The sequence below is a fragment of the Staurois parvus genome, unplaced genomic scaffold (assembly GCF_062004578.1).
Source record: "Staurois parvus isolate SC_StPar_1 unplaced genomic scaffold, SC_StPar_1.0 ptg001658l, whole genome shotgun sequence".
In the NCBI taxonomy this organism is placed as follows: Eukaryota; Metazoa; Chordata; class Amphibia; order Anura; family Ranidae; genus Staurois; species Staurois parvus.
In genome coordinates, this window is record NW_028319454.1 from 14,204 (window position 1) to 40,549 (window position 26,346).

Here is a 26,346-nt window from a genome sequence, read left to right on the forward strand (position 1 = left end):
TAAAAGAACAGACAAAAAACGGAATAAAAAATAAAAGTATAAAAGAATAGAAAAGAACAGCAATGGGCAAACTACGGCCCGGCGGACCTTTTAATCCGGCCCGTGGAGCGTGATACTGTCAGGATGGCTGTCAGGATGTGTGTAGGCGGGGCAGCGTGACGAACGTGAGGGGAGCTAGGCTCCTCTCACAGTCCGCCCTGAAGACCGGAACGGCGCGGGAACACGGCGAGAGGAACGCGCGGAGCAAAGGTAAGTAAATTGACACAGGGGGGACTTGGGGACTTAATATGGGGGATGAATTACTATGGGGGATGAATTACTATATGGGGGATGAATTACTATGGGGGATGAATTACTATATGGGGGATGAATTACTATGGGGGATGAATTACTATATGGGGGATTAATTACTATAGGGGGGATGAATTTATATGGGGGATGAATTACTATAGGGGGGATGAATTACTATATGGGGGATGAATTACTATAGGGGGGATGAATTACTATGGGGGATGAATTACTATGGGGGATGAATTACTATAGGGGGGATGAATTACTATATGGGGGATGAATTACTATGGGGGATGAATTACTACATGGGGGATGAATTACTATATGGGGGATGAATTACTATAGGGGGGATGAATTACTATATGGGGGATGAATTACTATAGGGGGGATGAATTACTATAGGGGGGATGAATTACTATATGGGGGATTAATTACTATATGGGGGATTAATTACTATATGGGGGATGAATTACTATGGGGGATGAATTACTATAGGGGGGATGAATTACTATAGGGGGGATGAATTGCTATGGGGGATGAATTACTATGGGGGATGAATTACTATATGGGGGATGAATTACTATGGGGGATGAATTACTATAGGGGGGATGAATTACTATAGGGGGGATGAATTACTATAGGGGGGATGAATTACTATATGGGGGATGAATTACTATAGGGGGATTAATTACTATATGGGGGATTAATTACTATAGGGGGGATGAATTACTATATGGGGGATGAATTACTATGGGGGATGAATTACTATATGGGGGATGAATTACTATGAAGGATGAATTACTATATGGGGGATGAATTACTATATGGGGGATGAATTACTATGGGGGATGAATTACTATGGGGGATGAATTACTATATGGGGGATGAATTACTATGGGGGATGAATTACTATAGGGGGGATGAATTACTATATGGGGGATGAATTACTATGAAGGATGAATTACTATATGGGGGATGAATTACTATGAAGGATGAATTACTATATGGGGGATGAATTACTATAGGGGGGATGAATTACTATGGGGGATCAATTACTATGGGGGATGAATTACTATAGGGGGGATGAATTACTATGGGGGATGAATTACTATGAAGGATGAATTACTATATGGGGGATGAATTACTATATGGGGGATTAATTACTATAGGGGGGATGAATTACTATAGGGGGGATGAATTATTATGGGGGATGAATTACTATATGGGGGATGAATTACTATACTTACTATGGATGACACATACACATCATTCATCTACTCTTGGTCCGGCCCCCGGGTCCAATATATGAACCCATTGCGGCCCTCAAGTCAAAAAGTTTGCCCACCCCTGGGCTAGAAAATAAAAGAATAGGAAAGAACAGAATAGAGGAGAACATAGAATAGAAAAGAACAGAATAGATGAGAAAATAAAAAAAAGAACAGAAGAGAATAGAATAGAAAAGAACAGAATAGAAGAAAAAATAAAAAAATAGAAGAGAAAATAAAAGAATAGAAAAAAACAGAATAGAAAATGAAAAAAATAGAAGAGAAAATAAAAGAATAGAAAAAAACAGAAAAGCACAGGATAGAAAATAAAAGAATATAGAAGAAGAGAAAATAAAAACGAATAGAAGAGAAAATAAAAGAACAGTAAAAAAACGAATAGAAAAGAACAGGATAGAAAATATAAGAATAGAAAAGAAGAGAAGAGAAAATAGAAAAGAAGAGAAAATTAAAGAATAGAAAAAAAAATGAATAGAATAGAACAGGATAGAAAATAAAAGAACAGAATAGAAGAGAAAATAGAATAGAAGAGAAAATTAAAGAATAGAAAAAAAAAACAGGATAGAAAATAAATGAATATAGGAGAAGAGAAAATAAAAGAATAGAAAATAACAGAATGAATAGAATAGAACATTTTTTTTTAGAAAATAATAGTCTAGAATAGAATAAAATAGAGCAAATATAGTCGTCGTCCAAAATCTGAATGTCCAAATTTGCATCGATTTGAAAATAATATACGAAACAAATACGAAAACGAAGTTCTGAAAACGAATCATTCCAACATCGCGAATATAACAGAATTAAATGATTACCTTAACAAATGAATCCGAAACAGAACAAAACAAATTTTTCTCTAGTTGTCCCCTAAGGACAGGACTACGGGACACCCACCCTTCTTCTCCATAACATAGGGGGAGGGGGTTTGTAGTCCTCAAAGATAACTGGAAACAATGTAACTGATGTGATCCCAGGAAGTTCTCGGCTCACAAGACTTCAGGCAGGATCAACGGGTATATTTTTTGCACTTATTGAAGAGATATAAGAAAACCCTTTTAATGGGATATTTAACAGAAGAAGTAGGAGAAGATCGCTGTTGGGGTGTCCACACCCTATAAAGACTACCCGACACACGCCGCCTCCAGGAAGCTGATTGTGTGTGTACTGATCCATCCAGATCTACGCGCCTTATCTGACCCCAGCATCAGAACGCTCTTGCCAAATATCATATTTTACATTTTTGTGTACTTGGATCAGAAAAGAAACAGCCGGAGGAGATCAGACGTTTGGAGGAGATCAGACGTTTGGAAGCGGAGGAGATCAGACGTTTGGAAGCCGGTCAGAGGACTAAGCAGATTATCTCCGACATCAAAGTGGTCGCTCCCTTAAATTGACCCTTTCCTTGCTGGGAGCGCCGGGCTCTATGGCTGGACAGTCACATCAAAGTTGTCTAAGCTCCACCAGTGACAGGAGCTGTCAGACAGCCAAGGGAGGGGAGGGTATTGGGCCCTCTGGGGGGGATGGAGTCTGGCATCCCTTTAGACCCTGGAGGGGGGGGCATGGTCTGTGCCCTGTATACAGTAGAGGGGAGGTGGGCTGTCATCCCATTATGGGTAGTAGGAGGGGAGAGGAGGTATCGCATCACATGCTGGATCCAGCCCAGAGACACAGAGCTGAGAAGAATGAGTCTGTAATGGGAGCTTCATCCACCCAGAGATCCAGCAGCCCCCCCTCCCATCACACGCCGAAATTATAAAAGAGGAGCAGAGTGGGGGCCACTCAGACGCTGCAGTCTGACACAGCAAACTTCCAGCCAGCCTGACTGCCAGGATCTACCCAACCAGGGGGGGGGGGGAATCCATTGTGAGCCACTGAGTTTTACCAAACCACAGGATTCACTGGGATTCACCAGACCATGGGATTCACTGGTATCAACTGAACGTCAGGGTTTACTGGGATCCACCAAACCGCAGGATTCACTGGGATCCACCAAACGTCATTATTCACTGGGATCCACCAAACGTAAGGGTTCACTGGGATCCACCAAACCGCAGGATTCACTGAGATCCACCAAAACGTCAGAGATTACTGGGATCTACCAAACCGCAAGCATCACTGAGATCCACCAAGACATCAGGGTTCACTAGGATCCTCCAAACCACAGGATTTACTGAAATCCACCAACCGTCAGGGTTCACAGATCCACCAACCGTCAGGGTTCACTGGGATCCACTAAACCACAGGATTCACTGAGATCCACTAAACGTCAGCGCTTACTGGGATCCACCAAACCACAGGATTCACTGGGATCCACCAACCGTCAGGGTTCACTGAGATACACCAACGGTCAGGGTTTGCTGGGATACACCAAACCAAAGGATTCACCAAAACATCAGGGTTCACCGGGTTCCAATAAACCACAGGATTCACTGGGATCTACCAAACATCTGGGTTCACTGGGATCCACCTAAACCGCACAATTCACTGTGAGCCACCAAACATCAGGGTTCACTGAGGTCTGACAAACCGCAGGGTTCTTTTGGGACCCATCAAACCACAGGATTTAGTGAGAACCAGCAAACCACAGGATTCACTGTGTGCAACCAGACCCAGAATTCACTGATATCAACCGAACATCGGGGTTTATTTATTTATTCGGGGTTCACTAAGATTTACCAAACCGCAGAATTTGCAGCGAGAAACTAGAATCCACCAAACCACAGTACTGCTTGAACCTTAGAAGGATAGGGTAGACATCCCTATACCATTTCTGGTCTGGAAAATTTGACTGCAAATAAAAAGTATTGCGGCCAGTACTCAACTGTATCGTACTAAACCACAGGATTCGCTGTGACCTACAGGAATCGACTCCACAGAGATCGAACCATCTACTGGATACTCCTCAAGCCTTCTGCCTCTACCCAACAGATGGACCGACTCTGATCTAAAAGAGTCCACTGTGAGCCTCTGGAACCCTACAAGGTTTATTCTAGAACTTTTTCTTGGATGCTCCTCTCCTGGTAGACCAGGATCTTCTCACCAATACAGGAACTGGTCCTGCACACTTGTCATCTTCATTTCCTAATTCTGAGGCTGAACCTGTCTGCAAACTTTCCCTACTAATAACACGCAGACCACTCCTGTGAGGAGAGGACCATGCGTCCTACAGGCATCATGGCAGACTAATAGCTGGTCCTGACTTCCAGTATTCTGGTACTTGTCCTGGAAGACCTCTTTACAGAACGACGACCTTCAAGGGGGAAGATTATTGGAAGGACTCTCTGGATTTACTGTCTCCTCCTGAACCTGTGTCACCAAACATGGCATCTACTGATGGTGTCACCAGGCTGGAGAGGTGGGCACCCACCACACTGCTCTGCCTGCTCCTTATTAGTCAGGTGGGACTGTCTGTGGCTCACCAGGTGAACACATGTGAAGCGAATGGTAGTGTGTACTATGTTGGCGAGTGGTATTTTCTGGACTCGGACCATTGCACACAGTGTGAGTGTACCTCAGAGGGGCCAGCCTGTGCCAGGACAGAGTGCACCGCTCTACCACCGGCCTGCATGCATGTCAGTCACTACCCCACCGACTGCTGCCCCCGCTGCGAGAAGATTGGCTGTGAGTACAGAGGAGAGGTCTACGAGCTGGGCGAACACTTCCAGGTACCTACATTCCACTCCACCCTACACTGAACATATCAGTCTATTGGATGCAAATCTCTGCTGCTTCTACCCCCAGCATGCATTGTCCCCGTTTCCTCTGCCCCTCTATACACTGCTCATTGCATGCCAGTCTCAGCCCTTGCTCAAGGTGGGTTATGTGCCCCCTATACCTCACCTCTGCCACCTCCTCATACTGGTCATTGTGCCCCCTACATCGAACCTCTGCCACCTCCTCATACTGGTCATTGTACCCCCTACACCGAACCTCTGCCACCTCCTCATACCGGTCATTGTGCCCCCTATACCTCACCTCTGCCACCTCCTCATACTGGTCATTGTGCCCCCTACACCGAACCTCTGCCACCTCCTCATACTGGTCATTGTACCCCCTACACCGAACCTCTGCCACCTCCTCATACCGGTCATTGTGCCCCCTATACCTCATCTCTGCCACCTCCTCATACCGGTCATTGTGCCCCCTATACTTCATCTCTGCCACCTCCTCATACTGGTCATTGTGCCCCCTATACCTCCCCTCTGCCACCTCATACCGGTCATTGTGCCCCCTACACTGAACCTCTGCCACCTCATCATACCGGTCATTGTGTCCCCTATACCTCATCTCTGCCACCTCCTCATACCGGTCATTGTGCCCCCTATACCTCCCCTCTGCCACCTCATACCGGTCATTTTGCCCCCTATACCTCCCCTCTGCCACCTCCTTATGCCGGTCATTGTGCCCCTACACCTAACCTCTGCCACCTCCTTATACTGGTCATTGTGCCCCCTACACCGAACCTCTGCCACCTTATACCGGTCATTGTGCCCCTATACCTCCCCTCTGCCACCTCTTACCGGTCATTGTGCCCCCTATACCTCCCCTCTGCCACCTCCTCATGCCGGTCATTGTGCCCCTACACCTAACCTCTGCCACCTCCTTATACTGGTCATTGTGCCCCCTACACCGAACCTCTGCCACCTTATACCGGTCATTGTGCCCCTATACCTCCCCTCTGCCACCTCTTACCGATCATTGTGCCCCCTATACCTAACCTCTGCCACCTCCTCATATTGGTCATTGTGCCCCCTATACCTCACCTCTGCCACCTCCTCATACTGGTCACTGTGCCCCCTATACTTCATCTCTGCCACCTCCTCATACCGATCATTGTGCCCCCTACACTTCACCTCTGCCACCTCCTCATACTGGCCATTGTGTCCCCTATACCTCACCTCTGCCACCTCCTCATACCAGTCATTGTGCCCCCTATACCTCCCCTCTGCCACCTCCTCATACCGGTCATTGTGCCCCCTATACCTCCCCTCTGCCACCTCCTCATACCGGTCATTGTGCCCCCTATACCTCACCTCTGCCACCTCCTCATACCGGTCATTGTGCCCCCTTTACCTCACCTCTGCCACCTCCTCATACCGGTCATTGTGCCCCCTATACCTCCCCTCTGCCACCTCCTCATACTGGTCATTGTGCCCCCTGTACCTCACCTCTGCCACCTCCTCATACCGGTCATTGTGCCCCCTATACCTCCCCTCTGCCACCTCCTCATACTGGTCATTGTGCCCCCTGTACCTCACCTCTGCCACCTCCTCATACTGGTCATTGTGCCCCCTATACCTCACCTCTGCCACCACTTCCCCCAGTGATCAGACTGTACATTGTAACTTTGTAGAAGGAGGAGGAAGCATTTCCTCAGTCTCCCCTCCCCCAGTGATCAGACAGTACATTGTAACTTTGTAGAAGGAGGAGTAGTTATTTTCGCAGTCTCCCCTCCCCCAGTAATCAGACTGTACATTGTAACTTTGTAGAAGGAGGAGGAAGCATTTCCTCAGTCTCCCCTCCCCCAGTGATCAGCATGTACATTGTAACTTTGTAGAAGGAGGAGGAAGCATTTCCTCAGTCTCCCCTCCCCCAGTGATCAGACTGTACATTGTAACTTTGTAGAAGGAGGAGGAAGCATTTCCTCAGTCTCCCCTCCCCCAGTGATCAGACTGTATATTGTAACTTGTAGCCAGTCACAAGGTGAGAGTTATCAGCAGGGGCTGATTTGTGTCAGACAATTGTTAATAAGTAAATTACATTGTAGGGTGGAACCACATATCCCAGAATGCAATATGGTACCCCACCGTTTACACTGGGTGGTCAGTTTCCCATACAGAGGACACAGTATCATGTTGTATTGCGGTGTTGTTGGTTCCCGAAATGCGGGCACAATGTAGTCTTGGGGGGGGCGGGGATTTGCCTTGTCCTGATTGAGCTCATTTGTTCAGTATATATTCCTCCCAATGGAGTCAATCAACACCGCCACACTCTATGAGGGAGATATAGAGAGGCCCCGTATGTATGTAGCCAGGATGGTAGATTTGTATTCTGGAGGTAACAGGCTTCTTCTCCTGATTTCTGGACACTATGTACAGGCTCTTGAAGTGTTTGCTATAACGCAGGGGTGTCCAACTGGCGACCCTCCAGCTGTTGCGAAACTACAAGTCCCATCATGCCTCTGGGAGTCATGCTTGTAACTGTCAATCTTGCAATGCCTCATGGGACTTGTAGTTTGGCAGCAGCTGGAGGGCCGCCTGTACAAAACGGGAGAGTGCAGAGTGATTTACTAATATATATAAGTCCCTGAATGTGACCCAGCCTCAGTCCCTGTACAGCAGGGCTGGAATGTGAGAGGAAGAAGCAGCACAAGGAGCCAGTTCATGTTCTGACAAGAAGCACGCTGATAGGAGGAGAGAGCAGCGTGATAGAAAGATGAGCTCGTCACTGTGCTGCTTCTCCTTTCACGGCCCAATCACAAGCTGGGGGCGGGTCAAGGATGACCTGGGCTCAGAGGAAGTCGGTTGAATAATGCTGGCCATCAGACTGTGGCAGGATAAAGTACAGCAGGAGAAATCTCTGCACTGAAGGTGAATTTTGCAGCAAAAACTGATTTAGTTTTTTGGGGGGTTTTTATCCGATTCCTGACCGCCTTATAAAAGAAGTACAGCTGCCGGGCTGCGCAAAATCACACATATATACGTGATCTTGTGTCTCCAGGGGCCCGCGCACCGTCATTGGCGGCTACAGCTGTCGATCACCAGGTCCCGGACAGAGATTCCCCGCCGGCACCCGGCGATCGCCAAGGAACACTGACAGGGGAGAGGTCTGTATGTAAACAATACAGATCTCTCCCCTGTCAGCTCCAGCACGCTGCTTTGTATGGTTCTGCATAGCAGCATGTGTACAGTGAAACACACCCAGCACACAGTTAACCCTTTGATTGTCCCGCATACTAACCCCTTTCTGCCCAGTGTCATTAGTACAGTGTCAGTGCTTTTTATTAGCACTGATCACTGTATTGGTGTCACTGGGGATGACCGTGGCAGTTAGTCAGTCCCCCCCCCCAGTGTCAGAATGCCCGCCGCAGTCCCGCTATAAGTCGCTGATCGCCGCCATTACTAGTAAAAAAAAAATCCCATTATCTATGCCGCCATTTATAGACGCTATAACTTTCACGTAAGCCAATGAATTTACACGTATTGGGAAATTTATGATGACTTTTTTTTTTTTTTTTTTACTGGACGTGTTTATTAGCAAAAAGTAAAAAATATTGGGGGGTTTTTTCTTCAAAATTGTCGGTCTTTTTTGATTATAACGCAAAAAAAAATGCACTGGCGTTCGAATACCGCCGAAAGAAAGCTCTATTCGTGGGGAAAAAAAGGACGTCAATTTCATTTGGGTGCAGCGTTGCATGACCGCGCAATTGTCAGTCAAAGTAACGCAGCGCCGTAATGCAAAAAATGACCTGGTCAGGAAGGGGGGGGGGGAATCCTCAGGAGGGGCGAGTGGTGAATAGCAAAAAGCCCAAAATATAGTTTTCTTTATCAAAATTGTCGGTCTGTTTATAGCGCGAAAAATAAAAACGCACAAGCGGAAGAAAGCTCTATTTGTGGGGAAAAAAGGACGCAAATTTCATTTGGGTGCAGCGTTGCATGACTGCGCAACTGTCAGTTAAAGTAACACAGCACCGTAAGGCAAAAAATGGCCCGGTCAGGAAGGGGGGTAAATCCTCAGGAGGGGGAGGGGTTAATAGACCAAAAATTTTGAGAAAGAAAACTATATTTTTGACTTTTTGCTATTAACCCCTCCCCCCCCCCCCCCCCCAGAGGCTTTACCCACCTTCTTGACCGGGCCATTTGGTGCAATACGGCACTGCGTTACTTCAACTGACAATTGCGCGGTCATGCAACGCTGCACCCAAATGAAATTTACGTCCTTTTTCCCCACAAATTGAGCTTTCATTTGGTGGTATTCTATCGCCTCTGCGCTTTTTATTTTTTGCGCTATAAACAGATTAAAAATTTTGAAAAGAAAACTATATTTTTGACGTTTTGCTGTTTATAGCGCAAAAAATAAAAAGCGCAGAGGCGATAGAATACCACCAAATGAAAGCTCAATTTGTGGGGAAAAAAAGGACGTAAATTTAATTTGGGTGCAGCGTTGCATGACCGCGCAATTGTCAGTTAAAGTAATGCAGCGCCGTATCGCACCAAATTTCCCGGTCAGGAAGGGAGGGAAATCCTCTGGAGGGGGAGGGGTTAATAGCAAAAATTAAAAAATACAGTTTTCTTTCTCAAAATTGTCGGTCTGTTTATAGCGTGAAAAATAAAACCGCACGGGCGAAAGAAAGGACGTAAATTTAATTTGGGTGAGGCGTTGCATGACCGCGCAATTGTCAGTTGAAGTAACGTAGCGCCCTACCACAAAAAATGGCCCGGTCAGGAAGGCGGGTAAATCCTCAGGAGGGGGGAAGGGGTTAATAGACCAAAAATATTGAGAAAGAAAACTATATTTTTGACTTTTTGCTATTAACCCCTCCCCCTCCAGAGGATTCCTTCCCCTTCCTGCCATTTTTTGCGGTAGGGCGCTGCGTTACTTCAACTGACAATTGCGCGATCGTGCAACGCCGCACCCAAATGAAATTTACGTCCTTTTTTCCCCCACAAATTGAGCTTTCGTTTGGTGGTATTTGATCACCTCTGCGGTTTTTATTTTTTGCGCTATAAACACGCAAAAAATATAGCACAGAAAATAAAAATCGCACAGGCGAAAGAAAGCTTGATTTGTGAGGAAAAAAAAGGACGTAAATTTAATTTGGGTGCGGCGTTGCATGACCGCGCATTTGTCAGTTAATGTAACATAGAAAAAAATGGCCCCGTCGGGGGGGGGGGGGATCCTCAGGAGGGCGAGTGGATAATATATGGTTTTAAAAGGAAAATTGTACAATATGATTGTATAACGTATGGGCAAAGTCTGGCAGAACCGATCTTTTGGCCGATAAATCGATGTATTTAGCGGTTCGCCTGCGGCAGGTTTCTCCGGCCGCAGCTGGTGGTTGTCCGCTCTCCTCCTGCACGGCTCCGGTCCTTCCTGGAGGCCGGGAACAGTCCTCACATCTGCGCATCGCTGCCCGTCCTAAATTTAGTCTGCGAGATCCCTGGGGTCACATTCCCAGCCGGAGGCTTCGGGTTTCCGGCCCAGACACGGGGAGCGCGGTGCGCAGCGCTGGATACGCCGTCTGAACATTCCACTTACAAGTTCCTGAACAGCAGCTGTAAAGGCGAAGAGGCGCGGCGGCGGGGCGGTGAGGGGCGGTGAGCGCCTCGTAGGTGGAAAATACATCCCGACTTTAACCCTTGAGTGGATGGAACAAAACGCTTCTGACGGATCACAAGGGACCCCGTCATACCGCGAGGACTCCTCGGGCGGCAAACTGGACGAATTTCATCCCTGAAATGCCCAATACCGGCCTGGCACAATCCCAACGTTCAGGGACAAGAAGCGCCTATATTTTCGGTTCATTGGAGGTCGTGTCCCCCTGTGTGTGATCTTCAGATTAGAAGTCCCAACCTCCTGAACCTCATTCACCCCCTGATGGAGATCCCCGAAACCCTAACTACCCCCTTCATGTATTTAAAGGTTTCAGTCATGTCCATCCTTTCCCTTCTTTCCTCCAGACTGTACATATGAAGTTCCTAAAGTCTCTCTTGATATGTTTTATCCCTCAGAACTCCTCATCATTTCTGTGGTCCATCTCTGGACTCGTTATATCTTTATGTAGGTGAGATCTCCAGAACTGGGCAATGTATTCTGAAAGGGGTCCAACTAAAGATCTATATAGAGAAATCGGGACCTCCTTCCTCCCGCCGGTGACCCCTCTAGTGATAGGATCTATATAGAGGAATCGGGACCTCCTTCCTCCTGCCGGTGACCCCTCTAGTGATAGGATCTATATAGAGGAATCAGGACCTCCTTCCTCCTGCCGGTGATCCCTCCAGTGATAGGATCTACAGTTGTGGCCAAAATTATTCAACCCCCACTGAAATTGAGTGTTTTGGCCAGTTTGACATTGCTTTTGATCATTCAGTCATCTTGCTTACATTTACATTAAAGAGGCACTTGTAGGTCAGACAAATATAACATAACAGTTATAATGAAATAACCACAAATGTCTTTTCTGTGCTCACAGCATTATCAGTTTTATTCAACCCCCAAGTGACATTCAATCTTAGTACTTAGTACAGCATCCTTTTACAGTTATAACAGCTTTTAAACGTGAAGCATAGCTTGACACAAGTGTCTTGCAGCGATCTACGGGTATCTTCGCCCATTCTTCATGGGCAAAGGCCTCCAGTTCAGTCACATTCTTAGGCTTGCGCACTGCAACTGCTTTCTTTAAGTCCCACCAGAGGTTCTCAATCGGATTTAAGTCTGGTGACTGCGATGGCCACTCCAAAATGTTCCAGCCTTTCCTCTGCAACCATGCTCTAGTGGACTTGGAGGTATGCTTGGGATCATTGTCCTGTTGAAAGGTCCAACGTCTCCCAAGCCTCAGGTGTGTGACGGACTGCATCACGTTTCCATCCAATATCTCCTGGTACTGAAGAGAATTCATGGTACCTTGCACACGCTGAAGCTTCCCTGTACCTGCAGAAGCAAAACAGCCCCAAAGCATGATTGACCCTCCACCATGCTTCACAGTAGGCAAGGTGTTCTTTTCATCATAGGCCTTGTTCTTCCTCCTCCAAACATAGCGTTGATCCATGGGCCCAAACAGTTCTAATTTTGTTTCATCAGTCCACAGAACACTATCCCACAACTTTTGTGGTTTGTCCACATGGCTTTTGGCATACTGCAGTCGACTCTTCTTATTCTTTGGAGACAGCAAGGGGGTACGCCTGGGAGTTCTGGCACGGAGGCCTTCATTACGCAGTGTGCGTCTTATTGTCTGGGCTGAAACTTCTGTACCCACATCTGACAAATCTTTTCTCAGTTCCTCAGCAGTCACACGGGGACTTCTCTCCACTCTACGCTTCAGGTAGCGCACAGCAGTCGAAGTCAGCATCTTCTTTCTGCCACGACCAGGTAGCGTTTCAACAGTGCCCTTTGCCTTGAATTTGCGAATGATGCTTCCTAAGGTGTCTCTTGGTATGTTTAACATCTTTGCAATCTTCTTATAGCCATTGCCCTTCCTGTGAAGAGAAATCACCTCTTCTCTTGTCTTCCTGGACCATTCTCTTGCCTTCACCATGTTTGTAACCACACCAGTAAATGTCTAGAAGGAGCTGAGTATCACAGTCATTTTAAAGCTGCCTAATTGGTGCTTATTATGCTTGATTGCTGCTCGGTGACATCCACAGGTGTTTTCAATACCTGATGGAAAGCACCTGTATGAACCTCTGTTCTTCAGAGTGGTAGTCTTTAAGGGGTTGAATAATTGTGGCAATGAAGAAACCACATAAGAACCATTTACTACTGTATTACATAAACAATTGATGTCATTTTAGTTGCATTTGGGTAGTTACAACGTCCTTGTAGGATTTGATTCTGAATACAATTCCAAATGTACACTATAGTCCCTAAACCCCTTTACAGCATTGGGGGTTGAATAATTTTGGCCACAACTGTATATAGAGGAATCAGGACCTCCTTCCTCCTGCCGGTGACCCCTCTAGTGATATAAAGATCTATATAGAGGAATCAGGACCTCCTTCCTCCTGCCGGTGACCCCTCTAGTGATATAAAGATCTATATAGAGGAATCAGGACCTCCTTCCTCCTGCCGGTGACCCCTCTAGTGATATAAAGATCTATATAGAGGAATCAGGACCTCCTTCCTCCTGCCGGTGACCCATCCAGTGATATACAGATCTATATAGAGGAATCAGGACCTCCTTCCTCCCGCCGGTGACCCCTCTAGTGATAGGATCTATATAGAGGAATCGGGACCTCCTTCCTCCTGCCGGTGACCCCTCTAGTGATAGGATCTATATAGAGGAATCAGGACCTCCTTCCTCCGGCTGGTGACCCCTCTAGTGATATAAAGGTCTATATAGAGGAATTGGGACCTCCTTCCTCCTGCCGGTGACCCATCCAGTGATATACAGATCTATATAGAGGAATCAGGACCTCCTTCCTCCTTCTGGTGACCCCTCTAGTGATAGGATCTATATAGAGGAATCAGGACCTCCTTCCTCCTGCCGGTGACCCCTCTAGTGATATAAAGATCTATATAGAGGAATCAGGACCTCCTTCCTCCTGCCGGTGACCCCTCTAGTGATATAAAGATCTATATAGAGGGATCGGGACCTCCTTCCTCCTGCCGGTGACCCCTCTAGTGATAGGATCTATATACAGGAATCAGGATCTCCTTCCTCCTGCCGGTGACCCCTCTAGTGATAGGATCTATATACAGGAATCGGGACCTTCCTCCCTGTAGCCCCAAATGTGGTATTATAGGTACCACAAATACACCATCTATCAATACAATGTCAGATCCGTGCTGGAACTGACTGATGGATCGCATTGCTGTGACTCGGCTGTCACAATGAATTGAATGATGACTGCGGGAGTAAAATATAAATAACGCCCCCCCCCCGTGAATTCTCATACAAGCGTTAACATGTTCAAGTGATTTCAAAAGTTATCCTCCACCTTTGCAAATCTGCCACTTTCATTAACATAGATCCTGGTGATTCTGCCATGGAGGTCCTTGTTCAGGCACTTCCTGTTATAGGGTGACAACACCCTGTGCCTGTGTCTCAGTAGTGCTCTTGAGTTGTCACCCTGTCACATGCTCCCCCTGGTGGAGACTACACGCTGACACATTTCACATGCATGGCCAGCATGCAGCTGATACTGGAGCGGGTGCATGTACACACTCACGACTCAGGTGCAGATTTCAGAAAGGCTCCTGCACCTTTTTGGTGCGGATGCGACGTGATTTGAGCCATACAAAATGTATGACCCAAATCGCACCTCACAGACGCTTGCATGTAATTTGCACAGGAATGCGGTGAGGTTCCCGTGCAAATCACATGCGATGTGCTGCACTGCAGAGTGTAAACCCGGGCTTAAAGTGAACCTGTCACCGTGTATTCCAACTGATCCGTCATCCCAGATCTCCCGCACTGACACCCATCCGCAGATCCGAAGTGTCCACAGAAGATGATCTATGCTAATACCGACTTTTCCTGTAAAGTCATCACTGCCCCTCTAGATCTGTGATGATTATTGGGTGATTGATCTGTGATGATTGTTGGTTTTGATCTGTGATGATTGTTGGTGATAGATCTGTGATGATTATTGGGTGATTGATCTGTGATGATTGTTGGTGATAGATCTGTGATGATTATCAGGTGATTGATCTGTGATGATTGTTGGTGATAGATCTGTGATGATTATCAGGTGATTGAGCTGTGATGATTGTTGGTGATAGATCTGTGATGATTGTTGGTTTTGATCTGTGATGATTGTTGGTGATAGATCTGTGATGATTATCAGGTGATTGATCTGTGATCATTGTTGGTGATAGATCTGTGATGATTATCAGGTGATTGATCTGTGATGATTGTTGGTGATAGATCTGTGATGATTATCAGGTGATTGATCTGTGATGATTGTTGGTGATAGATCTGTGATGATTATCAGGTGATTGAGCTGTGATGATTGTTGGTGATAGATCTGTGATGATTGTTGGTTTTGATCTGTGATGATTGTTGGTGATAGATCTGTGATGATTATTGGTGATTGATCTGTAATAATTATTGGGTGATTGATCTGTGATGATTGTTGGTGATAGATCTGTGATGATTGTTGGTGATAGATCTGTGATGATTATCAGGTGATTGATCTGTGATGATTGTTGGTGATAGATCTGTGATGATTGTTGGTTTTGATCTGTGATGATTGTTGGTGATAGATCTGTAATAATTATTGGGTGATTGATCTGTGATGATTGTTGGTGATAGATCTGTGATGATTATCAGGTGATTGATCTGTGATGATTGTTGGTGATTGATCTGTGATAATTATAGGGTGATTGACCAGTAATGATTATTGGTGATAGATTTGTGATGATTGTTGGTGATTTATCTGTAATGATTATTGGTAATAGATTTGTGATGATTATTGATGATAGATCTGTGATGATTATTGCTGATAGATCTGTAATAATTATCGGGTGATTGATCTGTGATGATTATTGGGTGATAGATTTGTGATGATAATTGGTGATAGATCTGTGATAATTATCGGGTGATTGATCTGTGATGATTATTGGTGATAGATTTGGAATTATTAGTGATTGATCATGATTAGTGTTAGTGATAGATTTGTGATGACTATTGGTGATTGATCTGTGAGGATTATTGGTGATAGATCTGTGAAGATTGTTGGTGGTTGATTTGTGATTACGAGTGGTGATAGATCTGTAATGAGTATTAGTGATAGATTTGTGATAATAGATCTGTGATGATTAGTGGTGATAGATTTGTGATGATGATTATTGATGATAGATTTGTGATGATTATTGGTAATAGATCTGTGGTGATTGATCTGTGCTGATTGATGATTGATGTGTGATTACGAGTGGTGATAGCTCTGTAATGAGTATTGGTGATAGATCTGTAATGACTATTGGTGATAGATTTGTGATGAGTATTAGTGATAGATTTGTGATTGTAGAACTTTGAGAATTATTATCAGATGATTTGTGTTGATTTTTGGGTGATAGATCTGTGATGACTATTGGATGATAGATTGGTGATGATTATCAGGTGACAGATCTGTGATTATTATCGGGTAAAAGATCTGTGATGATAGAACTTTGATGATTATTGGGTGATAGATCTGTGATGAATTTTATTTTATTTATTTCAGGTACTTATATAGCTCCATCAATTTACGCAGCACTTTACATATATATTGTACATTCACATCAGTCCCCTCCCCCGAGGAGCGTACAATCTAAGTTCCCTAACTCACATTCTTACATACACATACTAGGGCAATTTAGGCAGGAGCCAATTCACCTAGAGGAGTGTGGGAGGAAACTGGGGTACCCGGAGGAAACCCACGCAGGCACAGGGAGCACATGCAAACTCCAGGCAGGTGGTGCCGTGGTTGGGATTCAAACCAACAACCCGAGTGCTGCCAGGTGGAAGTGCTAACCATTTAGCCATTGTGCTGCCCAATTTCTGGTGATTGATCCATATTTACTAGTGGTGATAGATCTGTGATGATTACTGGATGATCAATCAATGATTGACCTGTGATGTTTATCAGGTTAAAGATCTGTGATGGTTATTAGGTGATAGATCTGTGATGATTATTAGGTGATAGATCTGTGATGATTACTGGATGATCGATTGGTGAATGATCTGTGATGATTATCAGGTGATTGATCTGTGATGATTATTAGGTGATAGATCTGTGATGATTACTGGATGATCAATCAGTGATGACTTTCAGGTGATTGATCTGTGATGATTACTGGATGATCGATTGGTGAATGATCTGTGATGATTACTGGATGATCGATTGGTGAATGATCTGTGATGATTATCAGGTGATTGATCTGTGATGATTATTAGGTGATAGATCTGTGATGATTACTGGATGATCAATCAGTGATGACTTTCAGGTGATTGATCTGTGATGATTACTGGATGATCGATTGGTGAATGATCTGTGATGATTACTGGATGATCGATTGGTGAATGATCTGTGATGATTATCAGGTGATTGATCTGTGATGATTATTAGGTGATAGATCTGTGATGATTACTGGATGATCAATCAGTGATGACTTTCAGGTGATTGATCTGTGATGATTACTGGATGATCGATTGGTGAATGATCTGTGATGATTATCAGGTGATTGATCTGCGATTTTTAGTGGTGATAGATCTGTGATGCTTACTGGATGATCAATCAGTGATGATTATCAGGTGATTGATCTGTGATGATTATTGGTGGTTGTCGGTCTCTTCTGTGTCAGGGAAATCTTGTATTCAGCATCCACCATTTTTCCACCATGAAATGCGATTTATAGGTCTCCGGAGAGGACGCAGTCTTCGGGTCATCGCAGCAGTAAATGCTTCGCGTGTAATGACTGAGGGAGCCAATAAAAGAAGAAAGATTCCGGGAAAGTTTTACACTTTTTACAGCCTTTCTGGTCCTGAACTTGGAACACACTGGAATAATCCTGGTGTTCCCAGCACATGGGGCGCAAGACGGATAACGCCATTACTGCAACCCCTCCCCCAATGTGCTGCATGCTCTTCCTTTCATATGTTCATCACACTGATTGGTGGAGGTGTTATGGGGTCTTGGTGCTGCTTGTTGCAGCATACCCAGTGGAGCATCACTGTACAGGTTCTATGATTGGCCACCCAGAGCAGATCCAACAATCAGTCGTAAGAAATAGGTTCTGTGTGTGTCCACAGCACTGATCCCCCCCATCACACAGAACAAATTCACATGGAGTCACAATTGTTGTCAGCTGTTTCTGCAAACGAAGTTTCGGAGGATCCGGCTCTGATTTTGCCTTTAGTTAGATTTCTGGCATGTTTGGAACATCCGGGAGGTGGTGACGGTTAACCAGTCCCAGCTGTGAAGAGCGTGCAGGATGGAGCAATGGGGGGATCCAGGACCTGATATGTCCTGTACAAGGCTAGGGGCCCCCGTGGGGAACACATGAGAAGGGCCCTGACTGAACCCAAACAAAGCAGGGGGACCCTGGTGGTATCCCATAAGAAGGGCCCTGTCTCCCCTATACAAGGCTGGGGGCCCCAGGAATTGTTGGATGAGAAGAGTTTCTGTCTCTGCAGTACAAGGCTAGGAGGATGTAGAGTCAGTGTTGGGGTCGGATGGAGGATGTACAGTCAGTGTTGGGGTTTGATGGAGGGTGTATGGTCCGTGTTTGAGTCAGATGGAGGATGTACGGTCAGTGTTTGGGTTGGATGGAGGATATATGGTCAGTGTTGGGGTCGGATGGAGGATGTATGGTCAGTGTTGGGGTTGGATGGAGGATGTATGGTCAGTGTTGGGGTTGGATGGAGGATATATGGTCAGTGTTGGGGTTGGATGGAGGATGTATGGTCAGTGTTGGGGTTGGATGGAGGATATATGGTCAGTGTTGGGGTCGGATGGAGGATGTATGGTCAGTGTTGGGGTTGGATGGAGGATATATGGTCAATGTTGGGGTCGGATTGGAGGATGTAGAGTCAGTGTTGGGGTCGGATGGAGGATGTAGAGTCAGTGTTGGGGTCGGATGGAGGATGTACGGTCAGTGTTGGGGTTGGATGGAGAATGTAAAGCCAGTGTTGGGGTTGGATGGAGGATGTAAGGCCAGTGTTGGGGTTAGATGGAGGATGTATGATCAGTGTTGGGATTGGATGGAGGATGTAAGGCCAGTGTTGGGGTTGGATGGAGGATGTACGGTTAGTGTTGGGATTGGATGGAGGATGTAAGGCCAGTGTTGGGATTGGATGGAGGATGTAAGGTCAGTGTTTGGTTTGGATGGAGGATGTAAGGTTAGTGTTGGGGTTGGATGGAGGATGTAAGGTCAGTGTTGGGGTCGGATGGAGGATGTACGGTCAGTGTTGGGGTCGGATAGAGGATGTATGGTTAGTGTTGGGGTCGGATAGAGGATGTATAGTCAGTGTTTGTGTCGGGAGATCCATCACCCCTCCCCCCAGACATCACCCAGACTGATTTACATACTGGACCATGAAATATCAATGATGATGTCACAGGTCACATGATCACTGCCAGGCGCACGGTAGATTTGTGTGTTCTTTATGGGATGTTTGTGACACTTTTTCTGCATTTTCAGGACCCGCCAGTCTGTAGGAATGAATGGCCCCATATACAGGAGAGGATCATTGGTCAGAAAAGATCCACCTTTTATCATTCGAAAGTAATACTTCAGCTCCAGTCAGTGACATTGCCCAGGCTAAGATGATGTCATCAGTCTGCTGCAGGCAGGAGGAAGCATTTCCTCAGTCTCCCTTCCCCCAGTGATCAGACTGTACATTGTAACTTTGTAGAAGGAGGAGGGGGCATTTCCTCAGTCTCCCCTCCCCCAGTGATCGGACTGTACATTGTAACTCTGTAGAAGGAGGAGGAAGCATTTCCTCAGCATCCCCTCCCCCAGAGATCAGACTGTACATTGTAACTCTGTAGAAGGAGGAGGAAGCATTTCCTCAGTCTCCCCTCCCCCAGTGATCGGACTGTACATTGTAACTTTGTAGAAGGAGGAGACGTTTCCTCATTCTCCCCTCCCCCAGTGATCAGACTGTACATTGTAACTTTGTAGAAGGAGGAGGCGTTTCCTCAGTCTCCCCTCCCCCAGTGATCAGACTGTACATTGTAACCTTGTAGCCAGTCAGAAGGGGAGAGGCTGCAGCAGGGGCTGATCTGTGCCAGACATTTGTGAACACAGCCAATAACGGCACAGGCACCAGGATTTCCATGGTTGTGTCATCTCTGAGCCGCCATCTCAGTCCAGGAAGTAGACGGTGACCCCGGATGATGTCTGAACATAGATGGTGCCGTCCTTCCGGGGAGAAAGCCAGATGAAGGCGTCGGGGGGGAGTCGTGTGATGAAGTCGGGGGGATGGGAAGGGACACATCGCTCAGCACTCATTATGGAGAATGTATCTGAAGAATCTTCCCCTCCCCCTCCACCTGCGCGGACCCCTCGGAGATCTCCAGGTGGAAGGAATATCGGATGTTTTCCTGCTCTGAGCCGCAGCCAAGTGGATGAAAAGCGCTGATTGTGGTGGAGGCGGAGTCTCCGTATACAAGGCTCATCTGTTTTCCAGGCCGCCTTTTATCCGCGTCCGCAAAACCGTTCCCACCTGGCTCGCCATACGGGGGATGGAAATATTTCTGTCTGGTCAGGAAGTGATGACCCCCCCCGGGGTGGGGGGGATGGGGGGGTCTCCTGTACTGCATGGAATGTCTGCGCTCAGGAAATTCTTCCCTAATAATCTGATTCTATAGACAGGCCAGCTGTAGACCAATCACAGCGATCCGATCACACGCCATAAAGAGGACCAGTCTGTGTGGGACAATGAGACTTCCATGTGGGGGCCACACTGAGGATGGGAGAGCCCCAGGGCCCATTTTTGGGGTTACATTCCACCCTCTACAACCCTGCTACCCAAACTGTGGTTCCAGGGCTGCCTTGGGCTCTTTGACAGTTACTGTGTGGCCCCTCAGAGCCCCAGCAGAGAGTAGGCTGCATGTTGGTGATTACTGTATACCGTCTCCTGTACTATGTCCGCAGTCTGCGGTCCTCTCCTGTACCGTGTCCGCAGTCTCTGGTCATCTCCTGTACCGCGTCCGCCGTCTCTGGTCATCTCCTGTACTATGTCCGCAGTCTCCGGTCGTCTCCTGTACCGCGTCCGCCGTCTCCGGTCGTCTCCTGTACCGCGTCCGCGGTCTCCGGTCCTCTCCTGTACCGCGTCCGCCGTCTCTGACCATCTCCTGTACCGCGTCCGCCGTCTCCGGTCCTCTCCTGTACCGTCTCCGGTCGTCTCCCGTACCGCGTCCGCCGTCTCCGGTCGTCTCCTGTACCGCGTCCGCCGTCTCCGACCATCTCCTGTACCGCGTCCGCAGTCTCCGGTCATCTCCTGTTCCGCGTCCGCAGTCTCCGGTCATCTCCTGTACCGCGTCCGCAGTCTCCGGTCATCCCCTGTACCGCGTCCGCAGTCTCCGGTCATCCCCTGTACCGCGTCCGCAGTCTCCGGTCCTCTCCTGTACCGTGTCCGGAGTCTCTGGTCATCTCCTGTACTGTGTCCGCAGTCTCTAGTCATCTTCTGTACTATGTCTGCAGTCTCCTGTCATCTCCTGTACTATGTCTGCAGTCTCTGGTCATCTCCTGTAGACTGCAGACATAGTACAGGAGACGGTGAGAGACTGCGGACACAGTACAGGAGAGGACCAGAGACTGCGGACATAGTACAGGAGACGGTCAGAGACTGCGGACACAGTACAGGAGACGGTCAGAGACTGCGGACACAGTACAGGAGACGGTCAGAGACTGCGGCCACTGTACAGGAGACGGTCAGAGACTGCGGCCACTGTACAGGAGACGGTCAGAGACTGCGGCCACTGTACAGGAGACGGTCAGAGACTGCGGCCACTGTACAGGAGACGGTCAGAGACTGCGGACACAGTACAGGAGACGACCAGAGACTGCGGACACAGTACAGGAGACGACCAGAGACTGCGGACACAGTACAGGAGACGACCAGAGACTGCGGACACAGTACAGGAGACGGTCAGAGACTGCGGACACAGTACAGGAGACGACCAGAGACAGCGGACACAGTACAGGAGACGGTCAGAGACTGCGGACACAGTACAGGAGACGACCAGAGACTGTGGACACATTACAGGAGACGTCAGAGACTGCGGACACAGTACAGGAGACGACCAAAGACAGCGGACACAGTACAGGAGACGGTCAGAGACTGCGGACACAGTACAGGAGACGACCAGAGACAGCGGACACAGTACAGGAGACGGTCAGAGACTGCGGACACATTACAGGAGACGACCAGAGACTGCGGACACATTACAGGAGACGACCAGAGACTGCGGACATAGTACAGGAGATGACCAGAGACTGCGGACATAGTACAGGAGACGGTCAGAGACTGCGGACACAGTACAGGAGACGACCAGAGACAGCGGACACAGTACAGGAGACGGTCAGAGACTGCGGACACAGTACAGGAGACGACCAGAGACAGCGGACACAGTACAGGAGACGGTCAGAGACTGCGGACACATTACAGGGGACGACCAGAGACTGTGGACACATTACAGGAGACGTCAGAGACTGCGGACACAGTACAGGAGACGACCAAAGACAGCGGACACAGTACAGGAGACGGTCAGAGACTGCGGACACGTTACAGGAGACGGTCAGAGACTGCGGACACGTTACAGGAGACGGTCAGAGACTGCGGCCACTGTACAGGAGACGGTCAGAGACTGCGGACACAGTACAGGAGACGGTCAGAGACTGCGGACACAGTACAGGAGACGACCAGAGACTGCGGACACATTACAGGAGACGGTCAGAGACTGCGGACACATTACAGGAGACGGTCAGAGACTGCGGACACAGTACAGGAGACGGTCAGAGACTGCGGACACATTACAGGAGATGACCAGAGACTGCGGACACATTACAGGAGATGACCAGAGACTGCGGACACAGTACAGGAGACGGTCAGAGACTGCGGACACATTACAGGAGATGACCAGAGACTGCGGACACATTACAGGAGACGGTCAGAGACTGCGGACACATTACAGGAGACGGTCAGAGACTGCGGACACATTACAGGAGACTGCTCTTCTACAATCTTCTCATTGGGAAACTTTTCCAGCAACTTCCACTTTGGTCGCAGTAATCTGCAGCCATGAAAAGCTCTTTGCTGATATCGCCACCTACAGACCAATCAGGAGATTGCAGGGAAGGAATGGCTGGAAATATTGATACAACTGTTGCACTTCTTACAGTTTTGGAGCTTTTATTTTTCTCTGGTTCCCGGGGCCACCGCCGATGACATGTGAGGACCCCAGTGTGGGTTCCAGGTGACTAGCTGCGGGAGGAAGACCCCGCGTCCAGTGCCGGTCATTCGCAGGAAATCGCTCCTTGTGCAATTCCATGCGCCTGGCTGCGATCAGCTGCGGGAGCTGCCAGCCTCCCTCTGCTTTCAATGCAGCTTCCTCCAGCAGCTAATTGCCGGGAACCTCCCCCCCCCATGTGATTGCACAGGGCCCCCCTCACAAGTGGTTATGGGGCCCTTAACCCTTTCTTACTCTATCCAAAGCAAAAAGAAGTTTTCTCCAGGAAAAGGAAAAATCCTCCATTGCATTTGGGCTAACCCTGCACTACAAGGGTTAAATGTTCCTTAGAGTATGAGGGGGGGGCCTGAAAGCAGTCTTCTTTAGTTACTCCACTTTTTATGCAGGTGGCGCTCCCTCCTACTCCCCAACCCCCTGCCTGTTCCTTGTGCCCAATGAAGGCTATGGGCCCCGCATTGGGCTTGATGGCATATGAGAACCTGCAACTGCTGGAAGAGGGTGCAGGGGCCAGTCTTGCTGGGGGGGGGGGGGGCTCGGGTAAGTGAAATCACTTTTCATGGTCCCCTAGACCAAAATGAGCATTTAACCCCTTGCAGTATGGGGGGGGGGGTGTTAGCCCCACTGCATGGGAGCAATTGCTCTTTCCCCAGAGTTCAGCTTTAACATCACTGGAAGGTAATTCTCAGATGTTAGATACGGATAGATGGGGGGGGGGGGGGGTCATATCTCCGTTTGGTGAGACTGGAATGGTGGTCCCAATCCTGTCAGTACAATCTTGCTGTGAGAAAATGGCGCCTCTGGGTGGCCACTTCTGTTCTGACACCATGCACTGAGATCTGTGGAAGGCTCACTTCACTTACTGATCACATCCGGTTAATCTTCGAGAATGCAGAACGGCTGCTCATGGGTGGGACGGGGGAAGGTTTTTGTCCAATGCAGTTAGGTAATGACAGGCGTGCACAATACGGGGTTTATTTTATGTAGAAAGAAAATTGCAGAATGACGGATGTCAAACAGTTCATGAGAGTGAAGGATGGAGATCTATTCTTGGCCGATCAATCCTATTGAGGGATATCTGCGTAGGATCTGCCACATCATAACATACAATTCAAACTTCTGACCCCTGCACTCTGCATTACATATGGTATACTGATCTCTGCACAATGCATTCCATACTGCTGACCCCTGCACTCTGCATTACATATGGTATACTGATCTCTGCACAATGCATTCCATACTGCTGACCCCTGCACTCTTCATTATATACTATTGATCCCTGCACTCTATGCTACATACTTCTGACTCCTTCACACTGCATTACACACAGTATACTAATCCATGCACACTGCATTACATACAGTATACTAATCCCTGCACACTGCATTACATACAGTATACTAACCCCTGCACTCTGCATTACATACCATTGATCTCTGCATTCTATGCTGCATCCTTCTAACCCCTGCACTCTGCATTATATACTATTGATCCCTGCACTCTATGCTACATACTTCTGACCCCTGCACACTGCATTACATATGGTATACTGATCTCTGCACAATGCATTCCATACTGCTGACCCCTGCACTCTTCATTATATACTATTGATCCCTGCACTCTATGCTACATACTTCTGACCCCTTCACACTGCATTACATACAGTATACTAATCCCTTCACACTGCATTACATACAGTATACTAATCCCTGCACACTGCATTACATACAGTATACTAATCCCTGCACTCTGCATTACATACAGTATACTAACCCCTACACTCTGCATTACTCACTACTGACCCCTGCACTCTGCATTACATATAGTATACTGACCCCTGCAGTCTGCATTACCTACTACTGACCCCTGCAGTCTGCATTACCTACTACTGACCCCTGCACTCTGCATTACCTACTACTGACCCCTGCACTCTGCATTACCTACTACTGACCCCTGCACTCTGCATTACCTACTACTGACCCCTGCACTCTGCATTACCTACTACTTACCCCTGCACTCTGCATTACCTACTACTTACCCCTGCACTCTGCATTACCTACTACTGACCCCTGCTCTCTCTAGTACTTACTACTGACCCTAAACTTGACATCACTTACAGCTGACCTCTGAAACACTACTGACCTCTAAACTCTGCATTAATTATTACTGACCTTTGAACTCTGTATTACTTACAACTGACCCCTGAAGTCACCTTGATTACTTTTTGAGACCACATTCACACTTGTGAATGGGCCCCGACACCGATTACATGTGAGTGGCTATGATTAGGTGCAGGATCTGGCAGCCTCCCATTGCTTTCATTAGGTCTGCCTCCCACCGCTGAACACTGAGAACCTCTGCTGGACTTCCCACAACTAATCAGAGCGCAGATGTGTTCACAAGGGTGAATGTGGCCTAATGGGCCCATGCTAGGTTATCTGCTAAACAATGCCGAAATTCAGGTAGATCTCCACCTCTCTATGGTTGCCTACTCCGATCTACATTGCATTGGTTCAGTAATATCAGATTAAACAAACATTTCTTCAATCTATGAGCAGCTGAACCTAGATTTACCAATCAGAAGTCTTCAATGATATGGCGGATGAAACATTAAGTCTAATTGGTTGCTCTCACTGGGCCCTATGACCTTCCATCACCATGGGCCCTAAGACTTTCCTCCTACATGGGCCCTAAGACTTGCCGTCACCATGGGTCCTAAGACTTCCTTCCTGCATAGGCCTCTAAGACTTCCCTCCTGCATGGGCCCCTAAGACTTCCCTCCTGCATGGGCCCCTAAGACTTCCCTCCTGCATGGGCCCCTAAGACTTCCCTCCTGCATGGGCCCCTGAGACTTCCCATCTACATGAGTCTTGAGACTGCCCTTCTACATGGGCCCTAAAACTTCCCGTCTACATGAGCCCTAAGACTTCCCATCTACATAGGGACCATGTAGAAGGGCAGTCTCAGGACCCATGTAGACGGAAAGTCTCAGGGCCCATGTAGATGGGAAATCCTAGGACCCACAGACAGGAAGTCCTAGGATCCACGTCAACGGGAAGTCCTAGAGTCCACGTAGACGGGAAGTCCTAGGGTCCACGTAGACGGGAAGTCTTAGGATCCACGTAGACGGGAAGTCTTAGGGTCCACGTAGACGGGAAGTC

At 47.5% G+C, this 26,346-nt stretch overlaps 1 protein-coding gene across 1 annotated transcript in view; it reads left to right on the plus strand.

Annotated features, from left to right (window-relative positions):
• The first annotated feature begins 3,210 nt into the window (after positions 1–3,210).
• LOC149434842 (von Willebrand factor C domain-containing protein 2-like) overlaps positions 3,211–26,346 on the plus strand; it is a 29,047-nt gene continuing 5,911 nt past the window's right edge. The window contains exon 1 of the mRNA XM_089663314.1: positions 3,211–5,236. Within this exon, the coding sequence (XP_089519440.1) occupies positions 4,892–5,236 (345 nt within the window). The 5' untranslated portion in view covers positions 3,211–4,891. The remainder of the gene's footprint in view (positions 5,237–26,346) is intronic.